Source organism: Lonchura striata, chromosome 7 (genome assembly GCF_050655825.1).
Source record: "Lonchura striata isolate lonStrDom1 chromosome 7, ASM5065582v1, whole genome shotgun sequence".
NCBI lineage: Eukaryota > Metazoa > Chordata > Aves > Passeriformes > Estrildidae > Lonchura > Lonchura striata.
The window spans coordinates 6,747,602-6,767,103 of NC_140709.1; the positions used below are offsets into that span (position 1 = coordinate 6,747,602).

The window sequence follows — 19,502 nt, forward strand, 5'->3', positions numbered from 1 at the left end:
GCTTGGGTTTCTGCTCATTTAACTCCCAGAAGGCTTCCTAGCTATAAGTGATGTTACTGTTGAACTAATTAATATTTTAACATTAAAAAGTCTTTCATGCATGTGTAAGAAAATGTAAAAATACAGCTGCCAAATTTGGTTTAGCATTTCATTAAATTCTGTTTCCATATGTTAAGCTTTGATTTCTCTCAGTTTAATACTTGGCTTTTTTTAAAAACTTCAAGAACTAAGTTTACTGCTTGAGTGTTTACTTCTTGATTAAAACAGGTTAAAATAAACTTAGGGATCAGTTTAGGTTTGTAATTTCTGGCCAAATATGAAAATGGAGTTTTCTTGAATAAACTGGTTCCACTAAAATAAATAAGTTTATTTGTAATTTTTTTTCTGTACCCTTCAGAAAGGGTAAGGGAAATTTCTGCTTTCCTGGTTGCTGCATTTATCTGTTCAGTGACAGCCAGAGTTTGCAGTGCCCACAGTGCCAGTGCTCAAACCACTGCACCTTCCATATCCAGGAGCATGAATGTGTAGCTGCATTTACTTTCTTCCTCTTAAATCCTCAAGCAAACTTTAGCTTGCTTGGTGTCTTGATCTCTTGCTACTGAAGAACAAACAGAAATGATGCCAGCAGGGCAGTGCTGTGTGACAGATGGGTAGACCAGCTATGACCCCATCCTGATGACTTGTGTGTCTAACAGCTTTGAGTTCCTGTGCTGCTCCTGAAGGACCACAGTGCTCTCTAGTGATGTGAAAATCAGTTCATGCCATGGACCTGTATACGTCTTGAAATTCGTTATTAAAAGTTCATTTTCAATTAAATACCATTTTTTCATCTTGTGCCATGTTGACTCTGTGCTTCCAGGTTTTTTTTGTTTTCTTCTTGTTCTATTTAAGCAAAAAAGCTGGAAAACAGCTCTGACAGGAATGGTTTTTCCAGGTGGTGAGGTTCAGCCCAGTCTGTACTGTCACAGTGCCCAAATACTCAGGGGCAGTCTGCTTAATCCTCTCAGACTGCTGGTGAGGGGAATCTCTGTACCCAGAGCAGTAGAAAGCTTGCACAGAGACATAACTGAAGTAATAATTACTTCAGGTGTTTGGGTGCTAAGTAAGATCTTGGCTTGTGTGTAACTTTTTGTCCACAAAGTGGATTTTTCCAATGGGGTGCCCCCAGAAAGGAGCACAGGGTGAAGCAATGGATCCAGTTAAATGAAATTCCTTTGAAATGCAATGTGTGCCTTCTGAAAATAGTTATGAAATGTGTGTGGTTGAGAAGTGTGAGATGTTTTAAACACCAAAAGCTGTTGTTGTTAGCCTGACAGCCCACGTGTCAATCAATCCGAAAGGAGACACACATACCTTCTGAGATTAATTTTTTACAATCTCTCTGCTATATTAATTGTCCTACAGTAAAAATTTACTAAGAAAACTTGTGGATTTTCTCTTTCAGGGGAATATCAACAAGCAAAGTAACAATTCTGGGGTATGGGCTGTTGACATCTGATGCACAGACTTTGGTAGACACTTTGTACAGGCAGAAGTTTAAGGTGGTTGTGATTGATGAATCGCACTATATGAAATCCAGAAATGCCACCCGTAGCAAGATTTTACTGCCAATTGTTCAGAACGCTCTCAGAGCTGTTCTCCTTACTGGAACTCCTGCTCTAGGAAGACCTGAAGAGGTATTTGACATGTTGTCTTATATTTGTTCTTATATTTGGTTTTGTTTGGTTGGGTTTTTGGTTTTTTTTTTTTTTTGCAGATAGTATCAGTAATAAATTTTCAGTTTTGTAATTTCGCTGAATATATTCAATTACATGCATTATGACATCAAAAATTGTACTGGCTGCATCAGGAAGGACAGTTATAATGATCTAAACCAATTTTGTTTGAGTTGATTTTCAAACTTGTTTCAAGCTTGTGCACAGGTGACTCGAGATAGTGGTTTTTGTAAGAAATTAATCTTCTATGTAACAACTTATTATTGGGTGAAATAAAAAATAAAGAGCCTAAGCAGAAAACTGCTTGTTTCTCCTGGGTGGAGGGGTCTACAGAGTTATATAAATAGTATTTTATGCTTCAGAATTCCTCACTATGTAAATAGAACTTAGGCCAAGACCTTTTATGAATTTAATTTGTTCAAAGAATTCATAACTTGAAGAAGATGTCTGTGATATGGAAAAGAGCTTGGTATATCATGAGTACTTAGCTAAAAATTTAGTATGAATATTTCTGTTTATGGGTGTGGATAATTACTAAAACTTCCTGTACAAAGACATTGCAACCAACCCTGGATGCAGAATTAAAGTTAGAAAGTGTTCTAACTTTATATAGTACATGGATACTGAGACCAGTATCATTGTTAAAGGTCTATAAAGGAAATTCCATACAAATCTGTCCTTGACCACAGCAATAGGATCAAAATTCATGACCAAATAGAAAATAATTTGAGATACTTTTTTTTTTTAGTGATACTGATGTTCTTCAGTGGCTCAGAAGGCAGAGTATAAAAAGCATTAAATGTCTTTAATCAGTTTTGTGTCATAAGCAGAATCTTTGTACAAAGTCTTTAAATGTATAGAGAATTATCTCAGAAGCCAGGAAGCTTTGACAGTATAGCAGCTTGTAAAGCAGGATTCTTCCTGGTTAAAGTAATCTAAACTGATATTTACCTCCTGCTACTCAGCAGGTAAAAAAAGTTGTGAAAATTTTGGTCTGCATTGATACTGTCCATTTTTTGAAAAAAAACTTAAGAATTGAGAAGGTTTTTCATGTATTTTAGGAAGCGGTCCACTCATGCAATACCTGCCCTGAAGCTTTGCAGAAGCCCATGTACCTGGCAAATGATAAAAACTGTATTTTTAGGAATAACTTAATCTCATCCATGTTTTCTTGTTGAATGTGAACCTTTTCCAAGCTCTCAGTGCTGTTACAGGTCTGAGTGCTCTGTTCTTTGAGGGCTTCCCACAACTGTCCTCTCTGAAGACTCCTGCATCCTGTGGAATTTCTTTTGCATGCAGGCCAAGCAGTGTGGTTTTTGTGCACATATTAAATATAAACTTAGCACAAGAACCATATATTGATTATTTTTTATTAGTCTTCCATTCACAGGCAATTTTAAATTTTTCACTGTTGCTGTTTTATTTTTTATACAGCTCTTCATGCAGATTGAGGCACTGTTTCCAAGAAGGTTTGGAACTTGGAATGAATATGCTAAAAAATACTGTGATGCTCGTGTCAGGTATTACAGCCTTTGCTTATTTACATTCTTAGGAGCATCTCTGACTTTTCTTGTCATGCCAAGTGAGAGAATCAGTTCTCTCTATTGCTCTATCACACCATCTTGCCTTGAAACCCAGGGTCCACAACCACCTCCTCCATCAAGGAGCATTGAGAAAAGGATGATACTGATTAAATTAATTCATAAATGCTGTTCAAGTTTGAAATAAGTTTGAAGCATTCTGTTAAGTAAATTTATTTATACATTTACTATTGTTAGTATGAGCTGTGGAGGTTTTACCTTCAGAACTGGAGTTTTTGACTCTCAGTCTTAAGCTCATAGTCATATAATAAATTATATCTCTCTTTATTATGGGATCCAGGTTTCTGGTGACCTCACCACATTTGGGTTGGAAAAAAAGTCCAGTATTTGTCTCTGTATTTCACAGGCTGACTGTCTTAGCTAAGAATTTAATATCTACAATTTTGCATGTATTCAGAATAACAGATTTTTGTCAGCTAAATTGGCAAGCATTTAGATTTAATTTTTACAATAATAATTACATGGTTTCATTTTCATAAAACTTGTTTTTCTCCCTCCATCATATGCACTTTATCAGTATTTAACTTCAAATAACATGGAAGATGACTGTCTAATTTTCAGACAGAGAAATGCTATTTTTTCCATGGTGTTTTGACTGAATGCATCTGTAATTTTCACACCACAAGTGCGCGTGGGTACAGCATGGTTAGCTACTCAATCATAGATGATTATCTTATTTTTGGAATACCATAAATGTAATAAAAATCAAGTTCAGGATTTGGCAAGCTTTCAGTGAATAACTTTTTCTTCATGACTTGGCTGGAACAAAACAGCCTGTGGTAATAAACTTGATAGGATTATTTTATGCAGCACTTCCTGTGAAAATTTGGGTGGTTTTTCCTTAGGTGTCCATAGGCACCTGTTTTAAAGATGAACTCCAAATTATTTCTGTGAGGTTTAGCCTGCCATTTCTGTCTTATCCCCAATGCTGAGGGTGGAGGAAGGAAGCCTTTATAAGGACAGATATAAATAGACCAAGGAAGGGATATGAGCAAAAGATGTTGCTGTCTTCCATCTGTGCCATTCCCACTTCACCAGTGCAGAAGTGACTCCCTCAGCCCCTTTCCCAAATGATTATATTCAGCTAATTCAGCTAATTGGAACACTGTTGATAAAGTCAATAAGGCTTTAAAATCTCTAAATGGTTGTGGGGGTTTTGTGGCTGTTTGTTTGCTCTTTTAATAAAAATTACATGCTTTTAACACATTCTTCTGGCCCTGGAAAATGCTACCTGGGCTTTTCTCCAAATCTGTCATGTTCATTATTTTATTGTCTCCTGGTGATGCTGACAGAGAAAAGCTGCTGTTCCTGCTGCAACCCTTCCTCAAAAACAACAAAGCAAGGAAAGAATAAGGAAGATGGAGTTAAATAAATTTGTTCTCTTTTCAGCCTTTAGCTTCTTAATGTTAGACCTTCTTCCTCTAACCTTTAAAGATGATAGCATGAGCTTTAAATCCTGTCTCTGGCAGTAACTAAGAAGGAATTCTTAGGGAGGGGGAAAAAAGGAATATCGATGGTGATATTTGCAGTTTTCATGATGGCTTTCCTGTCTGTAATATAATAAAGATTATTCTCATGGTGGTATATTCTTCTCATTAGTCCACTGAATCAGGAGTTCCAAAATTAAACCTGAAACTTCTGTTTCCTGTGGACAGTGAAGTATGAGAAGCTGGGAATAGACAGAGGATTGTGTGGAGGTGATGGGCAGTGACTCCTGCAGGCAGTGGTGGCTCTTGAGGAGTTGAAGCACACTTTCATATCCAGTAGTGTGCTTTAAAATTTATTATGTACTGAAGATTTCTATTGAATTTGGAAAATCTCATGTTTACACTCTGTATTAATTAATCATTTTCAGGTTTTTTGGTAAAAGAAGGCAATGGGATTGTAGAGGAGCTTCAAACTTAGAGGAACTACATCAACTTTTAAGTGAAATAATGATCAGAAGACTGAAGAATGATGTTCTAACTCAATTGCCTCCCAAAGTCAGGCAGCGTATTCCATTTGACCTCCCAAAAGCTGCAGCAAAGGTAGATTTTCCACTTCTGCTAAAAATACATTTGTATAAACATTAATAAATACAATGAATAGGTATATATATTTGTAATACATTAGGGAAATTACATTATTTGTAATACATTAATGGAAATATCTATGTATTGATATGTATTTTTATGTATGCATGTGTATTATATGTAGTTACAAAGATTGTGTGAATATAAAGCAGAGTATCTCTTACTGTTTTTAAAATATAACACAAAGAACACTAATACAGCAATTCTTTTTTTCATCAATGATAAAATTTGTTCTAATTCTAGTACAATCTTATTTTCTGTCTTCTTTTCCCATAGATTTTGAATCCTTCATTTACTTTTAGCCAGTTTTGATAGAGTTCTCCAAAGTTCCTAAACATTTCACACTTAAAACATACCTGTACTGTGTACTCTGTGTCTAACCACTGGTCTCTTCTGCCAATTAGAATCTGAATGCCACTTTTGCAGAGTGGGAGAAATTAATGAGAAGTCTGAGTTCAGATGCCTCTGAAAGCCACTTTTCTCAAGTCATGAATCTGATCACACGCATGTACAAGGAAACAGCCATTGCCAAGGTGAGCCTGCAAGTCTTTCCTTAATATCCCTAAAATATCCAGTATGTGTTTTTAACCTCATAAAATTGGTTTTATTGGCCAGAATACGAGATGAGGTTATTTGGTTTATTTTATAATCATGACATGGAGAAACACTCTCTGTTTCCCTGTATGTTTATGGAATAGGCAAAACCCCATTACAATGAAAAAAGAAATCTGAAGACCCTGCAACGTGTATTGCATTAACTGTTGATCACTGATAAATTTTGTTATTAACTGTCATCATTGCCTTAATGGCTTTTGCAAAAGATACTGAAAATTACATTTGACACAAAAGAATTGTATGAATGGTTAAATAGAGCAGTATTTTATTATTATGGTATCATGAACATATCAGATTTATTCTTTCAGTTTTGATATATGGCTTTGTGTGTGTGGATACAGAAGTTCTGATTAAATACTATCTTGTCTGTTTGAAATATGTTTTTCTCGAATATGGATTAAAACATCAGATAATCATGTCTGAATTAAAAGGAGGTTTATCTACATCTTAAATCTGGAAGAAGTGCCATTTAATTTTATAATCTTTTGAGGATAAATTTGTGTGGGTTTGCTCCCTCTGAATGAGTAAGTTAGTTTTCTCAAAGCCATCAAGTTGTGATATTTTTTAAACAAAATAATCTGAATTATTTGATTCTTAGCAATGTCAGTGTTTGATAAAGTGTTACATAGATAACAAAAGATATGGAAATTTACCTTTTCATGTTATAAAGAATTGAAAGACATGAAAATAAAACCTGTCTTTTTGAATATTTTGTGTGTCTCACTAATGAAAACACTTGCTCACTGCAGGCAGGAGCAGTCAAGGACTACATCAAAATGATGCTTGACAATGACAAACTGAAGTTCCTTGTCTTTGCCCATCACCTGAGCATGCTGCAAGCCTGCACAGAGGCAGTGATAGAGAGCAAGGTAAAGCCTTAACAAATGTGCACACAAATTTACCTTCACTTACACAAATGGCTGTGAGCTGTGTTTGAATTCAGCAGAACTGCACACAAGCACAGCAGTGGAAGGATTTATGTGTATATGGATCAGTGCCACTGGATTAAAAGGGATCATGGGGTTCTGAAGAACTGCTTTGTGTTTAAGGATGATGTAAACACACTTGTATGTGCTTTGACTTTATTATTATTATTATTAAATCAGTGCTGTAGGCAATTGTTTCCCAAATTTTTCTACTAGTATGCTTCTGTCTATTTTTGAGGGGTTTTAACTACACACTATCATCTTACCTGAATGCTTAATTCAAAGCAGTAAAAATGTTTGCAAACAGCTTTCACCTTATTTTGATTATGGACTCTTAAGTATTGCTTGGAAATGGTGGCTAACTTTGTTATTTTGTATTTTTATTCTTTTTAGCTGTTTGGAATTTTAAAAAATGGTGTCAGGTTAATTCCAGATTCTTCTGTGAAATATTCCATTTTAAGATCCCACATTCATTCTATCTTCTGCTTTTGCAAACAGAGCCTACACTTCTCTAGAGAGAGCCTTAATTTTAAATCAAAGGGCAAAAGAGTGCTGGTGTATCCTGATCCCCATGACAGGAATAGAACAGTTCTTTTCCTATTTTTGCTGGGGGACAGGGAGGGATTGTGTCTGAAAACAGGCAGTGATGATGTAATTTAGTCTCTGTTCTGATGTTACAGGCTCGCTACATCCGAATAGATGGGAGTGTTCCCTCTGCAGAGAGGATTCACCTCGTCAATCAGTTCCAGAAGGACCCCGAAACCCGCGTTGCTATTTTGAGTATTCAGGCAGCTGGTCAGGTAGGGCAGAACAGAAAATATGAGAACTAATACACTTGAAGAATATAGCTACTGAAATCGTTGATGACTGAAGTGGTCTACTGAAGGCAATTTGTCTTCGTGCAATTTGTCCTTTTGTAGAACCTGTGTTAATTTCTTTGCACTAATCATGTTAACTGTTCTAAGCCTCTATTGCATTTATTTGAGCTAAATTATGATAAGCAGCAGTATCTCATTCTTGAATAATTAGAAAAACTCCATCTCTCTAAAAGCACTAGATTAAGGGGAAATAGATGTTATTCCATAATGAAAAGTAGTGTGCAGTCCTTGCACAATATTAAAGTATTTTTTGAACCTGAGGCCCAGGGAAGAATCGGGAAAATAAATCCATCTGCTGTTGAGGACCACCTTGACCACCCTCTTATTTCCATATTAAAATGTCCTGTACAACATGTAGTTTGTTAAAGCTAAAGATAATCAGATAATCAGTTTTTGTGTGTGGTACCTTTTTTTTAAAGAATGCATCTACTTACTCTGCTTAGGGTTTAACATTCACTGCTGCCACTCACGTTGTGTTTGCTGAATTATACTGGGATCCAGGCCACATTAAACAAGCAGAAGACAGAGCACACCGCATTGGGCAGTGCAGCTCGGTGAACATTCACTTCCTGATTGCCAAAGGAACCATGGACACCCTCATGTGGGCAATGCTCAACCGCAAGGTGGGTGTGCAGCGGGGCCGAGGCATCGGAGCTGGCTGTGCCTGGGGCTGCACTCCAGTGCCACAGCAGTCCTGTGTATCTGGAACACAGACAAACTGATACACCTACCATTGCGTATCAGCAAAATGTCCATGTTTGTTCTGATTTAGTCTTTCCTAGCTTTCTGCTCTTCATTCAAGGTGCAAAGATAATGAGTCTTTGCCAAGGGGAACGCGATGGTTCATATCCACACGAGATGGTTGTTTTATCTTCTAGCTCTTTATTACTGTTGTTTCTCAATTTACAATTTTAAGGCATTCAGACATTCTACTCACTCATAACAGCTAGAATTTGTTGTGGGTTGTTTTTTTTTTAATTGAATGAATGCTGTTCCTTAACTAAGCTTCCTTTCTGAGAGGAAGAGGCATTTTCAGATAATACTTTTTCAGTAGATCCAAGATTACACTAATCTTTTCTTCTGTTGCCATTTTCCACAAGTATCATGCAATTGTTGTTAGCAGTTGGAGAATCATGGAATGGTTTAGGTTGGAAAGGTCCTTAAAGCTCATCCTGCCTGGTGCATTATGAGTCTCCTTAAACATGGCAGAGATGGGGCTCAGTAATTCAACAACAATTTATTTTACAAGTTCTGTAACAGAATAATTCTGTATTTGTCTCCACATGCCAAGCAAAAAATGTTAAGGCTGTTAGAGGATGTACACAGTGTATATATTCTCTTTTATCTTCAATAAATAATGACATTTTGTGTACAGCTTCACTGTTTGCAGTGTGCTAAATAGAGCACTTACTATTACTGTGTTCCTGCAGGCCAAAGTCACAGGCAGCACCTTGAATGGCAAGAAAGAGAAAATGCAGGCTGAAGAAGGTGATAAGGACAAATGGGATTTTTTGAGTTTTGCTGAAACCTGGACCCCAAATGAAAGTCTAGAAGTTCCCCAAAATGAACTTTTATTTACACATGTAAGACTTCAAACTTTGTTTTTTCTGTTTCCTTTCATTTAAAAAAGTTGTAGCAGCCATTTACTTCACCTTTCTGTGCACTTCAGACATTACTAATGGAGAAAGACCAAAAAAGTAGGAAAAAGTAATGTAAATTCCATTTTAAAACTTAGTTGGGAAAAGTGCTTTGTGGGGAATAAATGTCATCTACATCTTCTGATGGGTCCTTATGTTTTGTTTCGATGACTGAGCCATTGTCAGAGTCAGATAAGACAAAGTAATTTCTGTTCAAATGACATCTTTGCTAATTGTGCTGAATTAATTGGACTAATATTTTAAACAGTGTTTGAAAGCCTTTCCTTGTAATGAAGATCTTCAAAAAAGGCATACAGCTTATCAGTTCTGTGTATCTCTTTTCTGGTAGTGCCATTTCAGAATTTCCAGGAGAATATTGAAAATGCTTTTCGGAAATCAGGAATGTTGAATTGCTTTTTCTGCTCAGTGTTCTTGAAGTTATCTTTTGTTAAAGATATCTTTTGTTTAGCAGTTTCTGATGCAGTCATAAGTGAGGTTTAGAGGTCTTTTCCAACCTAAATGATTCTGTGATTCTGTATTCCTTTCCTCTTCCCTAGTTTGAAAAGGACAGACAGCATGACATACGTTCCTTTTTTTCCCCCAAATCCTCCACGGAGAAGAAACGCAAAAGATTTTCTGGTGATGAATTGTTACAAAATGATTCAGATTCTTCTGCAGTCACAATAGAAGAGGATGCAGAGAAGAGTGATGAAAACTTGGATTCCTCAAGGATAAGTGAGGTGGAGGCAATTTGTGATGAAGATATTTGTGAACATGAAGCCAAAAGAGCAAAGAGCATAAGTGGATCAACCCCAGTCAGCTCCAGTAATAAAAAGAAAACATCTCTGACTGGAAAAAAGCCTTCTTTGTTTTCAGAAAAAAACAGTCAACTCCGTCCTTGTGGCTTAAATACTTCAAGTGAAAGTACAGATTTAAATAAAGTTTGGCATTGCAGTGCTTGCACTTATATTAACAATGCTCTGCTGCCTTACTGTGAGATGTGCCATTGCCCCCAGGGCAGGGATGGTGAGTAAGGGGCACTGCAGAGGGAAAGATGCATTTTTCATTTCAGTTGTGGTCAGGCTCAGAAAAAACAATTTTTTTAAACCTATGACTACACAGAAGTCAGGAAAATATGATACTCCTTAGTCTTGCTTTCCCCAAGGATCTTTTACATGAGTCTAACTTGAAACAAGTGAAAAATGCCCATAGATATAAATTCCATAAGGAAGAATATATCCTTTGTTTTGTTTGCAGCAAATATCCCTCTCATCTTCCTTGAGGTTTATGGTTATTCTGAATATAATCAAACAGCAAAACTTTTACCTTTCAAAGCAGTGGGGTGTTGGAGTTTTATTAACTTGAGCATTGTGTATTTGTCATGAGAGACATTATCTGGAAAATATGTCTTTTCTTTCTCCACCAGCTCACAGCAGATTTCTTTTACTAAATTTATTTAAGTTATCTGGAAAATTAATGAAACATTTTTATAAATACATGCCACTATTTGTCATTTCAGTTGCAAAGCCATGGGTAGGGTTCTTTTTGCTTCCTTTTTCATTTATTTAAATCTCTGGGTTTGTTCAAATAAGGACAACTTCTGAGTTTCACAGCTACAAATCAATGCCTTGGAAAACTACTTTGTGTGCTTATGGTATATAATAACTGTAATATAGAATTTCTAGCTGCATTGTTTATTACGTATATATTTTGACATTAATCTGGCTGCAGGGGATTACATAAATTAAAAGCTTTGTTCCATGTGTTTGTTCTCTTACCGTTAAAGTTAGGTCTAACTTGCTAAGTGGTTGCACCATTATAATACTAGAGAATGCAGTGCCATGGCTTTGGTATTTCAGTGATGTGTTCCTGTCTCAGGTGTGTTATTAGGTACCCGTCAGGTAACACAAATCATTGCTTTGCTTCTTTCTTTGTCTTTAGGTGAGAGAAATGGTGACACTCCCAGGAGCCAGATGGAGGAAGGAGTGTCAGAGGAGCTCAGGAGAGATGGAGAGAGAGCAGAAGGCAGTGCTGAAGCCAGAAGAGGAAATCTGGGGGAATTGGGGGCCCAGAAATCTCTTGAAATCAGAGAACAGCAAGCTGTTGGCACTGAAAAGGAAGAAAGCGAAAAAGAACCTGGAGAAGGTAAAGTAGGACTCGGAAAGAACAATTCTATCCGATTGTGAAACTGGATTAAATGCCTCTGGCATGAAAAAATGGCTTTTAAATAAAACTGTACATCTCCAAAACACAGAAGTACAAGCATCAGCATGAGACTTTCTCATTTTGGCCTGGGCCATGTGTTGAATTTGGATGCTGGATAAGCCCAGCCTTTCCAAACAGCTCCTGGAGCAAACCAGAGCTGACTGACTTCAGGATTGTGACAAACCAGCAGCTGGGAATGTGGGTGGTTGTACTGGAACTCAGGAGAGACAGGCAAACAGATGATGGGTCATCCAAGAGAAACAGAAAAATAAAATACACAAATACCTTTAGAGTTTGCTGCTTGAACTCTGCACCTTATGTTGTTCTGGAATTAAATACGTGTTAAATATTATTTTAATGTCAGAGTAGAATGAATGAATAAAAATCTTTAATACCAGTATTTTTTCTGTTGTAGATAATTCAGACACATTCCAAATATATGATGGGCTTATGTTTTGTGCAAGCAAGAATACTGACAGAATCCACCTCTATACAAAGGTAAACCTGAAATATGCATTGTCATTGTCATTTTAAAATTGCAAAGGAGAACGCTGCCCTATGAAATGTTTCTGTATGCTCTCCTTTGTTCTGTTTGATGTAAAAGCATTAATATTTTTGTATTAACTGAAAAGTACAAAAATTAGGTAGTTTATCATTCTAGTTCTTTTTCTCAGTGGAATTAAGTAATAATTCCTTATATACACAACTTCCAACACTTCTCCTGGCTTACAGAATTGGGCTAAATCATCTGGAATAGAATGATTTCTAGTGACAGTTGTTTAAAATTTCTTTTGTATTATTAGTGTCTTACCACAAAACAACTTGAATAGAGTAACATTCAAATAAAAAATGACAGTACATCCTAACACACCAAGTAAATAAAATATTGCCACCACATTTTCAGAAAACTCAACATTGGTGCTATGTGTAAGTCAGTAATTTCCTGAATAAAGCCCATTATCATTAATCTGCAGTGGTGATTGGATGCAGCAACCAGCAGCTGGGAATTTTCCAAGTCATTATTCAAGGGGAGGTCAGGACATACCAATTTTTTCTTTCAAGTGATATCAAAGTTCAGTGGGAAGATTTCTTCAAATTCACTGAGTGAAGCAGCACAGATAACTGAGGGCAAGCCTTTGGAATAGGACATTTCTATGAGGCTTATGTAGCTGGGAAAGTCAGAATGAGTCCCAAAGTCCTCTTGTATCTGAAAACTTGTTCTGTGTACTTGCAGTGTATGCTGCTGCCTAGCTTCACACGTCTTATTCAGACAAAGATGCATTTTGGGTGGGTTTTGGGCAATTGTCTGGTTTTGGTTTTGCTGGGATTAGAGATTCATTGTGCCAGATACTGCACAAAATTCAGTGGTGAGACCCCAGAGAATTCTGCTTTGACACCTTCTCTCAAATGATTATGAATCGTCAATAAATTTCTTGGCCAGATGTACCCACTGGGACAACTTATTCCTTTAAAAATTAACTGGAGAACTTTTTCAGACATTAAAGTATGATAAACAATATTCAAGAATTCTTTTTTTAAATTGTAATGAAGTGACAATCTCCTATCTCCAATCATTCATTTCCCTTAGAATTCAGTCAAGAGGATTGTAATTTCAGTTTAATAAAAGGCAGTTTGTGTGTCTGAACTATTTGCAAAAAAAATCAGATCTATTAAAAGTTAAAATGTTCAGCCTTGTTACTTTTAGGTAGATTAATATGAATAATCTTTCTTGTATTTTTGCTGTTATCTCTGTGCCTTATTGTTAATTCTGCAAAAACTTGACCTTGAGGAACTAAATTTAGTAGGAAGGGAGGAAAATTCACTGGAAACAGATTACTTTTTCTACATTGTGCTACACTGTAAACAAAACTGTTTGCTTGTCTAGGATGGTGAACCACTGAATCATAATTTCATTCCACTGGACATACAGCTGGATAACTGGGAAGATTTACCAGAGACTTTCCAGAACAAAAAAAATCGTGCATTGGTAAGAACAAGTTCTACTGGCACAGCAATATAATATTTAATGCAGAAGAAGATTACTTACTTTTACAGAAATAAATGCAGAATACTGCCAGGCCTTGGGATATAGGCAGAGTTTCATCAAAGCAATCTTACAGATGTTGATGTGAATAATTAATTATGGATTCTGTTACTCTGGCAAATTATTGTGCCTTCTGTTCACATTGCAGTAGCAGAAATTAACCAGACATCATTTCATTTCTCATTTACAGGATTAGTTACTAACTTTCATAAGTCAACAAAATAACTTCTTTAAGGATCTGAATTAAATAGAGCCACACTCTAAATAATAATGTTCTAGATTGTATGAGAGCTGCAGGCCTGAGCAGGCCTTCATTCTCACTCTCCCTTTGGTCTACTAAGTTTTCAAAGCACTGTCAGGCACAGCTCCACAGAGACATTCAGTTAATTTAGGAATAAAGATCCCATTCATAGTGGGGTTTGAGGAGAACACTGCAAACACAAGTACTCAAGTAAGGAAATCCAGATTAAAACTAGATGGGAAATATTATCTGCTTAACTTAAAATCTGATTTTCCAAACAGAAAACTATCATGCAGGAATAAAACTGATTCTTTCTGTTGGTTCTCCTGCAAGGTAGGAATTTAAATTTGTAATGGGGATACCTGACTGATTGACCCAGCTGTTGTGTGAAGCAGCTACTGAGTGGGTCCCACAGATGGGGGCTGTGAAGAGTTACTTGAAAGCACCATTTCTGGTTGTAGGAGCTGTTTCCAGCCAGTGTAGAATGCACTAATCCATGGCACTGTTTTGCTGTAATTAGCTCTGTGCAAAGCCTGTCCTGCTGCTGACTGTTGTGTTCTCTGACAGATCCTGAGGTTTGTGAAAGAATGGACTCATCTAACAGCAATGAAACAGAAGATTGTCAGAAAAAGTGGTCAGATATTCTGTAGTACCATTCATGCTGCAGAAGAGCTGTCTAAAAAGCAGTCGGTGGGCAGCAGTACAAAGAGGTATGTGGAGTCTGGTTTTAATTCCTCTTACCAATTACTGCAGAAAGCTTGATTTATTTAATGTGGCCTCCAGTGGAATGATGCTAAGTCTGGACTTTTCAGTGACTGCTTGTTACAGTGACAGAGGCAGCCAGGCATGTTGATGAATCTGCTGGAAGTGTCTCTTTCCCTGCCCAGCTCTGTGCCCCATTCAGCAGCTGCACTGGCTCTGCTGCACTGCACGTTTCAACATCTGGAACTTGCCAGATGTTTTTAAAGGAAAAACCCTGACCTCAGGGCCACAACAGAAAAGTAAGGTCAGAGCATCTTGTTCTCCCCACCTGGATGCAGAAAGAAATTATTACTTGCCATCAGTGTGATAATGTTTTACTCATAATTCACAGCCAACTCTAACCCTTTCCAGTTCTTGTTTTTTCTTTAAGCAGTTCCCTGTGGATGACGTTTCTCAAAACTGTGGCTCTCTTTGCTGAGTGTCACTGAAAAGGGCTGGTGTTTGATCCCTGGTGTTAAAACCTAAATGTACCTTTGATTCCCTTTCTTTCCTTTTTTTGATGTGGTCTTCTTTGACAGATATTTGTAGCCTCAGTGTTGTCATTGCTCTGCACAGAACATATCATGCAAACCATCTAAAATCTTATTTCTCTCAATCCCCACTATTAAATTCCTCAGGGTGACTATTTTGGCTGTAGATAAGAATGTAGTAAATAAATAGTTTGTAATTCCAGTAGTATCAGAAGCAGAGGGTAATATGTGTTTGTTAACCTCTTGCCTGATTGTGTTCTTCCATGAAGTATAGGAAAAATCTGTGAATGGTGCTAGAAAACCTACCAGGACCCTCAGCAGCCTTGTAGGGTGAGTTGTAGGGTTTGGCAGATGTTCAGTACAGAGATATCCTCAGAAGTTGTCTGAATAGTGGTTTCTGTGAAACAATTTTAAGTTTTTAACTAAGAGCAGTTGTGTTTTACAGGGTTTCACATGAAAATAAAGCAGGGAGATCAAACGTAACTAATGGAGCAAGGAGTCCTCCAGAGCTTGTAAAGCTTCCTGGATTATCCAGTGTCACTGAGACATCACCTAACTGAACAAAATGCCTTTCAGGTTTCACTGGTAGGCAGTATCAAACTGCAGTCATTTTTTAATTGTTATACACAAACCAAGTTACCTGTTCACTGATTAGAATTCAGTTTTAGAAAAAGGTTTTTAATATGGAAGTATATAAAGCATGTTTTCCCAAGCTTTCTTCATTTCTCATCCAGAAAATGAGGAATGTTCGAAGAGAATGTGCTGTACCAATCCTGCTGCAGCCCAGAGTGCTGCTCCCTTTGCTGACAGGATTTGTCACTCTCTCAGGTATGTGACCAGGGAGGATGTGGCAGCAGCCTCGCTCTCCAAGGCCAGCAGCAGCGGGGGCAGCGTTCGCCTCATCTCCAAAGAAATGGGGGCTTCTCTGGACAAAGGTGCTTCTCCTAAACCATCCACAAAGTAGGTTCATTAATGCAAGAGGATGATTAAGTTCTTTTGCTGCATTTTTTTTAATGGTAGTAAAATTATTTGCTATGAGTGTCTGCTTTGCTGAAGTACAGTAGTTAGATAAGAAACTTGCTGTAGTGCTAATGAGCTCTGCTTTATTCTTCTAACAATTTAGAAGAAACAATTTCATGTGTTGTCTGCTGACAGAGTTGCTAATTAACTGAGTGTGACTAACATAAAACAAGAGAATAGTTATGTGATTCAGTAAGAGAAAACAATGTTAGCTCAGCCCTCCTGTGAGGTCAACATCAAATTGAGGACACCAAATTTGCTCCTATTTTGCCTCAGAATTTTAAAAAAATGGGAACAAAGAAGTGAAAATTCCAAACAGGAGTTACGCTTTTAATATTTTCTCATGAACAAGCACAGTGTATCCTACTTTGTTTTGAGTAGGAAATTCATAGGCAGCTATAGAGATTGTAAAGAGAAACCAAGATCTTTCCTTTGACTTTTACTTCTGTTAAAGAGGGGGCTGAAACATTTTACTTTTGTATGTGTGCATCCCTGATAGAAATCAGCATGTCTTTATAAATACAGCATTATTTCAGCTAATATTGAGTGTAGTAAGATGTGCAGAAGAAAAATCTGCCTTGTAATATTGCCAAATTTTGTTTAAATGGAAGGGTAAACCAACTAAAGGATTTGCACTGTGCATGTATCAATCTGAGCAAGGTATTATTTCAGCTAAAATGATTTTTCAGAACATAAAATGTTACACAGTACATAAACCCCCCATGAACTGGGCTGCTGAATACATAATTTATCCAGAGCTGTACTTTGTTCTCTGCCATCAGACTGCTTTCAGAAACCGGAAATGATCCCTCAGCCCTTCCTCCAGGGCAGACTGATGCTGCAGACTCCTCCCTGTCCAAAGGGTATCTGCAGGCCCTGGACAAGCAGGGGACCCCGCTGTGTCTGAGCTGCCAGCAGCCAACAGCTCAGCCCCCGCCCGGCTGCCCGGCCTGGGACACGCGCTTCTGCTGCCACGCCTGCCAGGAGGACTTCTCCATCCGCTCCAGCCAGAGCTACCTCCGCTCCAAGGTGTTCCAGATCGAGCACGGCGTGTGCCAGTGCTGCCAGCACAACGCCCAGGAGCTTTATCTCAGCGTCAGGGATGCACCCAGGAGTCAGAGGAAGCAGCTTCTGGAGAGCTCTTGGATGTCTCACCTTCCCCTTGGGCAGGTGATGTTCTGGGGTTTCAGCAGTAACAGCTGGTCTGCGTATAGAGTTCAGAGACAGCCAAAAATGCTCTTACAGATTTAAGATAGAAAGGTAACCTAGCACCAACAACAGAACAAGAAAATAAAATCCTCTTAAAATTAACTAAATCCTATTGTCTTCTAACACCTCTAAAAGGCACAGGCATCAGAGCTCTGATTCTGTAGGGATGTGCACATACCAGGGCTGGCTGAAAACATGCCAGCTACTTAAGAGTTGTTGCTTGTCCAGTGGGAGTAACTCAAAAATGCCAAGGCTGGCTTTCTTTATCTTGATGAAAACTATAGCTAGCTACTTCCCAGAATTTCTTTGTTCCTACAGTAGAATGTCCACATAGTTGAGGAGTGTCTCACCCCTGCCCTGTCCTTTTTGTGCTGCAGCTGAATGAGATGATCAGGAGCCCGGCAGAGGGGCAGTTCTGGCAGGTGGACCACATCCAGCCTGTGTACAGTGGAGGAGGACAATGCTCCCTGGAGAACCTTCAGACCCTGTGCACAGCCTGCCACAGAGAGGTCAGTGCATGGAGCCAGGAATCCTGGCCCTCTCAGGGGGAAAGTGCACTTAGGCACCTCCTGAGCTCTGCTCCCTCCTGCTCAGAACCCCAGTGCTCACAGCCTCTCCCTCCCAGACAGCCGAGGTGGAAAGGCAGCATTAAACTATTACAATATGACAGTTTCCTCTGGATTTGGGAAAATGTTGTCTTAATAAACATTTGCATTTCAACATGCTGTCTACTGCAAAAACAGAGTGGACTTTAACTGGGGGCTAATGCTTTCTGCTGGACATGTTTCCAAGTATCAATACTCACTGAACCAACCTCTCTCTTTTGCAGAGAACTGCAAAACAGGCCAAGGAAAGAAGCCAGCTGAAGAGAAGATCTTTAGCTACAAAGTATGCCTGTGATATCACCAAATTTCTGGTGAAGAAGTAAAACGCACAATACATTCAGGTACATCCTAACTGTGAAACCAATATAGTTAAGAGTTTTCCTCTTGCACTGATTCAACAAAATTGCTGTTATCATGCTGTTGGTAGAGAGAAGAAAGTAAGGAAGTAAACCAAAGAAATTATCTGTAACATCCAAAGTACTTGATCATAATGTTTTTTAATGGCTCTGGTTTAAAGCTCAATTTCTGTGTGCAACTTTAATGCCATTTTGAAGCATTATGGTTTCCTCTTGCAGGGTAGTTAGCACTGCAAGAATTTAAGGAAGTTCTGTTGAACCTGCTGGTGGTACTACAGAGTTCAATTGTATTGGGAACTTCATGGACCTAGAAGATGTCTTAGTTTTAATTCTTTTTGTTGCTCACATACCAAAACTACAGAATAAAATACAGCAATTACGACAAAAACTAGCACAAGTGATTTGTTTCCTCTAGTGCTGCTCACCCACAGAAGGCTGACTCCTGGCATGGGCCTGACTTGCAGGATTTTGGCATTTAGAATTGATGTCAGTTGAATTCTGGTTTTAGTTAAACCAGCTTGTATTGAAATGTTACTCAGGATAGGAAACATTAAATATTAGCAATTATTTCATCAAAGGTCATTTCTGGGAAATGCTACAGTCAAACACTCCTTAATGAGATTGCAGAGATACTGGTCATTTTGGACTGCTTACCTGGCTTGCTTTACAGTTACTTTAAATAAATACAGCTCTTTCTCCTGTATTTCTTTTATTGCTCTGTCCACCTCCTGCTCGAATGCTGAGCTGTAAGCTCATAAAGCAGAGTTGAGCACAACACATCATATTACATGCAGGCCTGCAATTTCAATTACAACTACTTAAAATAAGCAGAGTTACCCTTGTGAGAAGAATCCTTGAAGTTATAACTTTTGAACAGAGAAAAAGACTGTTTAAGACAAGATAGTTACATGAGTGCACTATTTTCTACAGTCAAACTAACTTTACCTGCATTAATGATGTTTGTGATGTCACAGTATGATAAAGGAATCACCTCTCCAGCACTTAAATGACCAAGTTACTTAAAGGTTGTGACCAGGTTATCAGGACCTGGTTATGACCAGGTTATCAGGAATTACCTGATAACCAAGTATGAGAGATTTTCAAGTTTCTGCAGCCTTTACAAGAGGCCACTGCAGTGTAGTATTA

At 38.0% G+C, this 19,502-nt stretch overlaps 1 protein-coding gene across 8 annotated transcripts in view; it reads left to right on the forward strand.

Moving 5' to 3' along the window:
• ZRANB3 (zinc finger RANBP2-type containing 3) overlaps nucleotides 1-18,744 on the forward strand; it is a 40,731-nt gene extending 21,987 nt beyond the window's left edge. For 3 of the 8 annotated variants that reach the window (XM_085584863.1, XM_085584865.1, XM_021548723.3), the window contains 18 exons: nucleotides 1,445-1,676; nucleotides 3,150-3,235; nucleotides 5,172-5,343; nucleotides 5,793-5,921; nucleotides 6,753-6,872; nucleotides 7,610-7,729; nucleotides 8,251-8,430; nucleotides 9,238-9,390; nucleotides 10,002-10,470; nucleotides 11,386-11,589; nucleotides 12,065-12,147; nucleotides 13,535-13,636; nucleotides 14,502-14,644; nucleotides 15,995-16,126; nucleotides 16,969-17,356; nucleotides 17,773-17,904; nucleotides 18,225-18,341; nucleotides 18,576-18,744. In XM_085584863.1, the coding sequence (XP_085440989.1) occupies nucleotides 1,445-1,676; nucleotides 3,150-3,235; nucleotides 5,172-5,343; nucleotides 5,793-5,921; nucleotides 6,753-6,872; nucleotides 7,610-7,729; nucleotides 8,251-8,430; nucleotides 9,238-9,390; nucleotides 10,002-10,470; nucleotides 11,386-11,589; nucleotides 12,065-12,147; nucleotides 13,535-13,636; nucleotides 14,502-14,644; nucleotides 15,995-16,126; nucleotides 16,969-17,356; nucleotides 17,773-17,904; nucleotides 18,225-18,323 (2,944 nt within the window). In that variant the 3' untranslated portion in view covers nucleotides 18,324-18,341; nucleotides 18,576-18,744. Of the gene's footprint in view, nucleotides 1-1,444; nucleotides 1,677-3,149; nucleotides 3,236-5,171; nucleotides 5,344-5,792; nucleotides 5,922-6,752; nucleotides 6,873-7,609; nucleotides 7,730-8,250; nucleotides 8,431-9,237; nucleotides 9,391-10,001; nucleotides 10,471-11,385; nucleotides 11,590-12,064; nucleotides 12,148-13,534; nucleotides 13,637-14,501; nucleotides 14,645-15,994; nucleotides 16,127-16,968; nucleotides 17,357-17,772 lie in introns of all 8 variants that reach the window. The other 5 variants (XM_085584862.1, XM_085584864.1, XM_077784907.2 and 2 more) reach the window with 3 other exon arrangements.
• The last annotated feature ends 758 nt before the right edge of the window (nucleotides 18,745-19,502 follow it).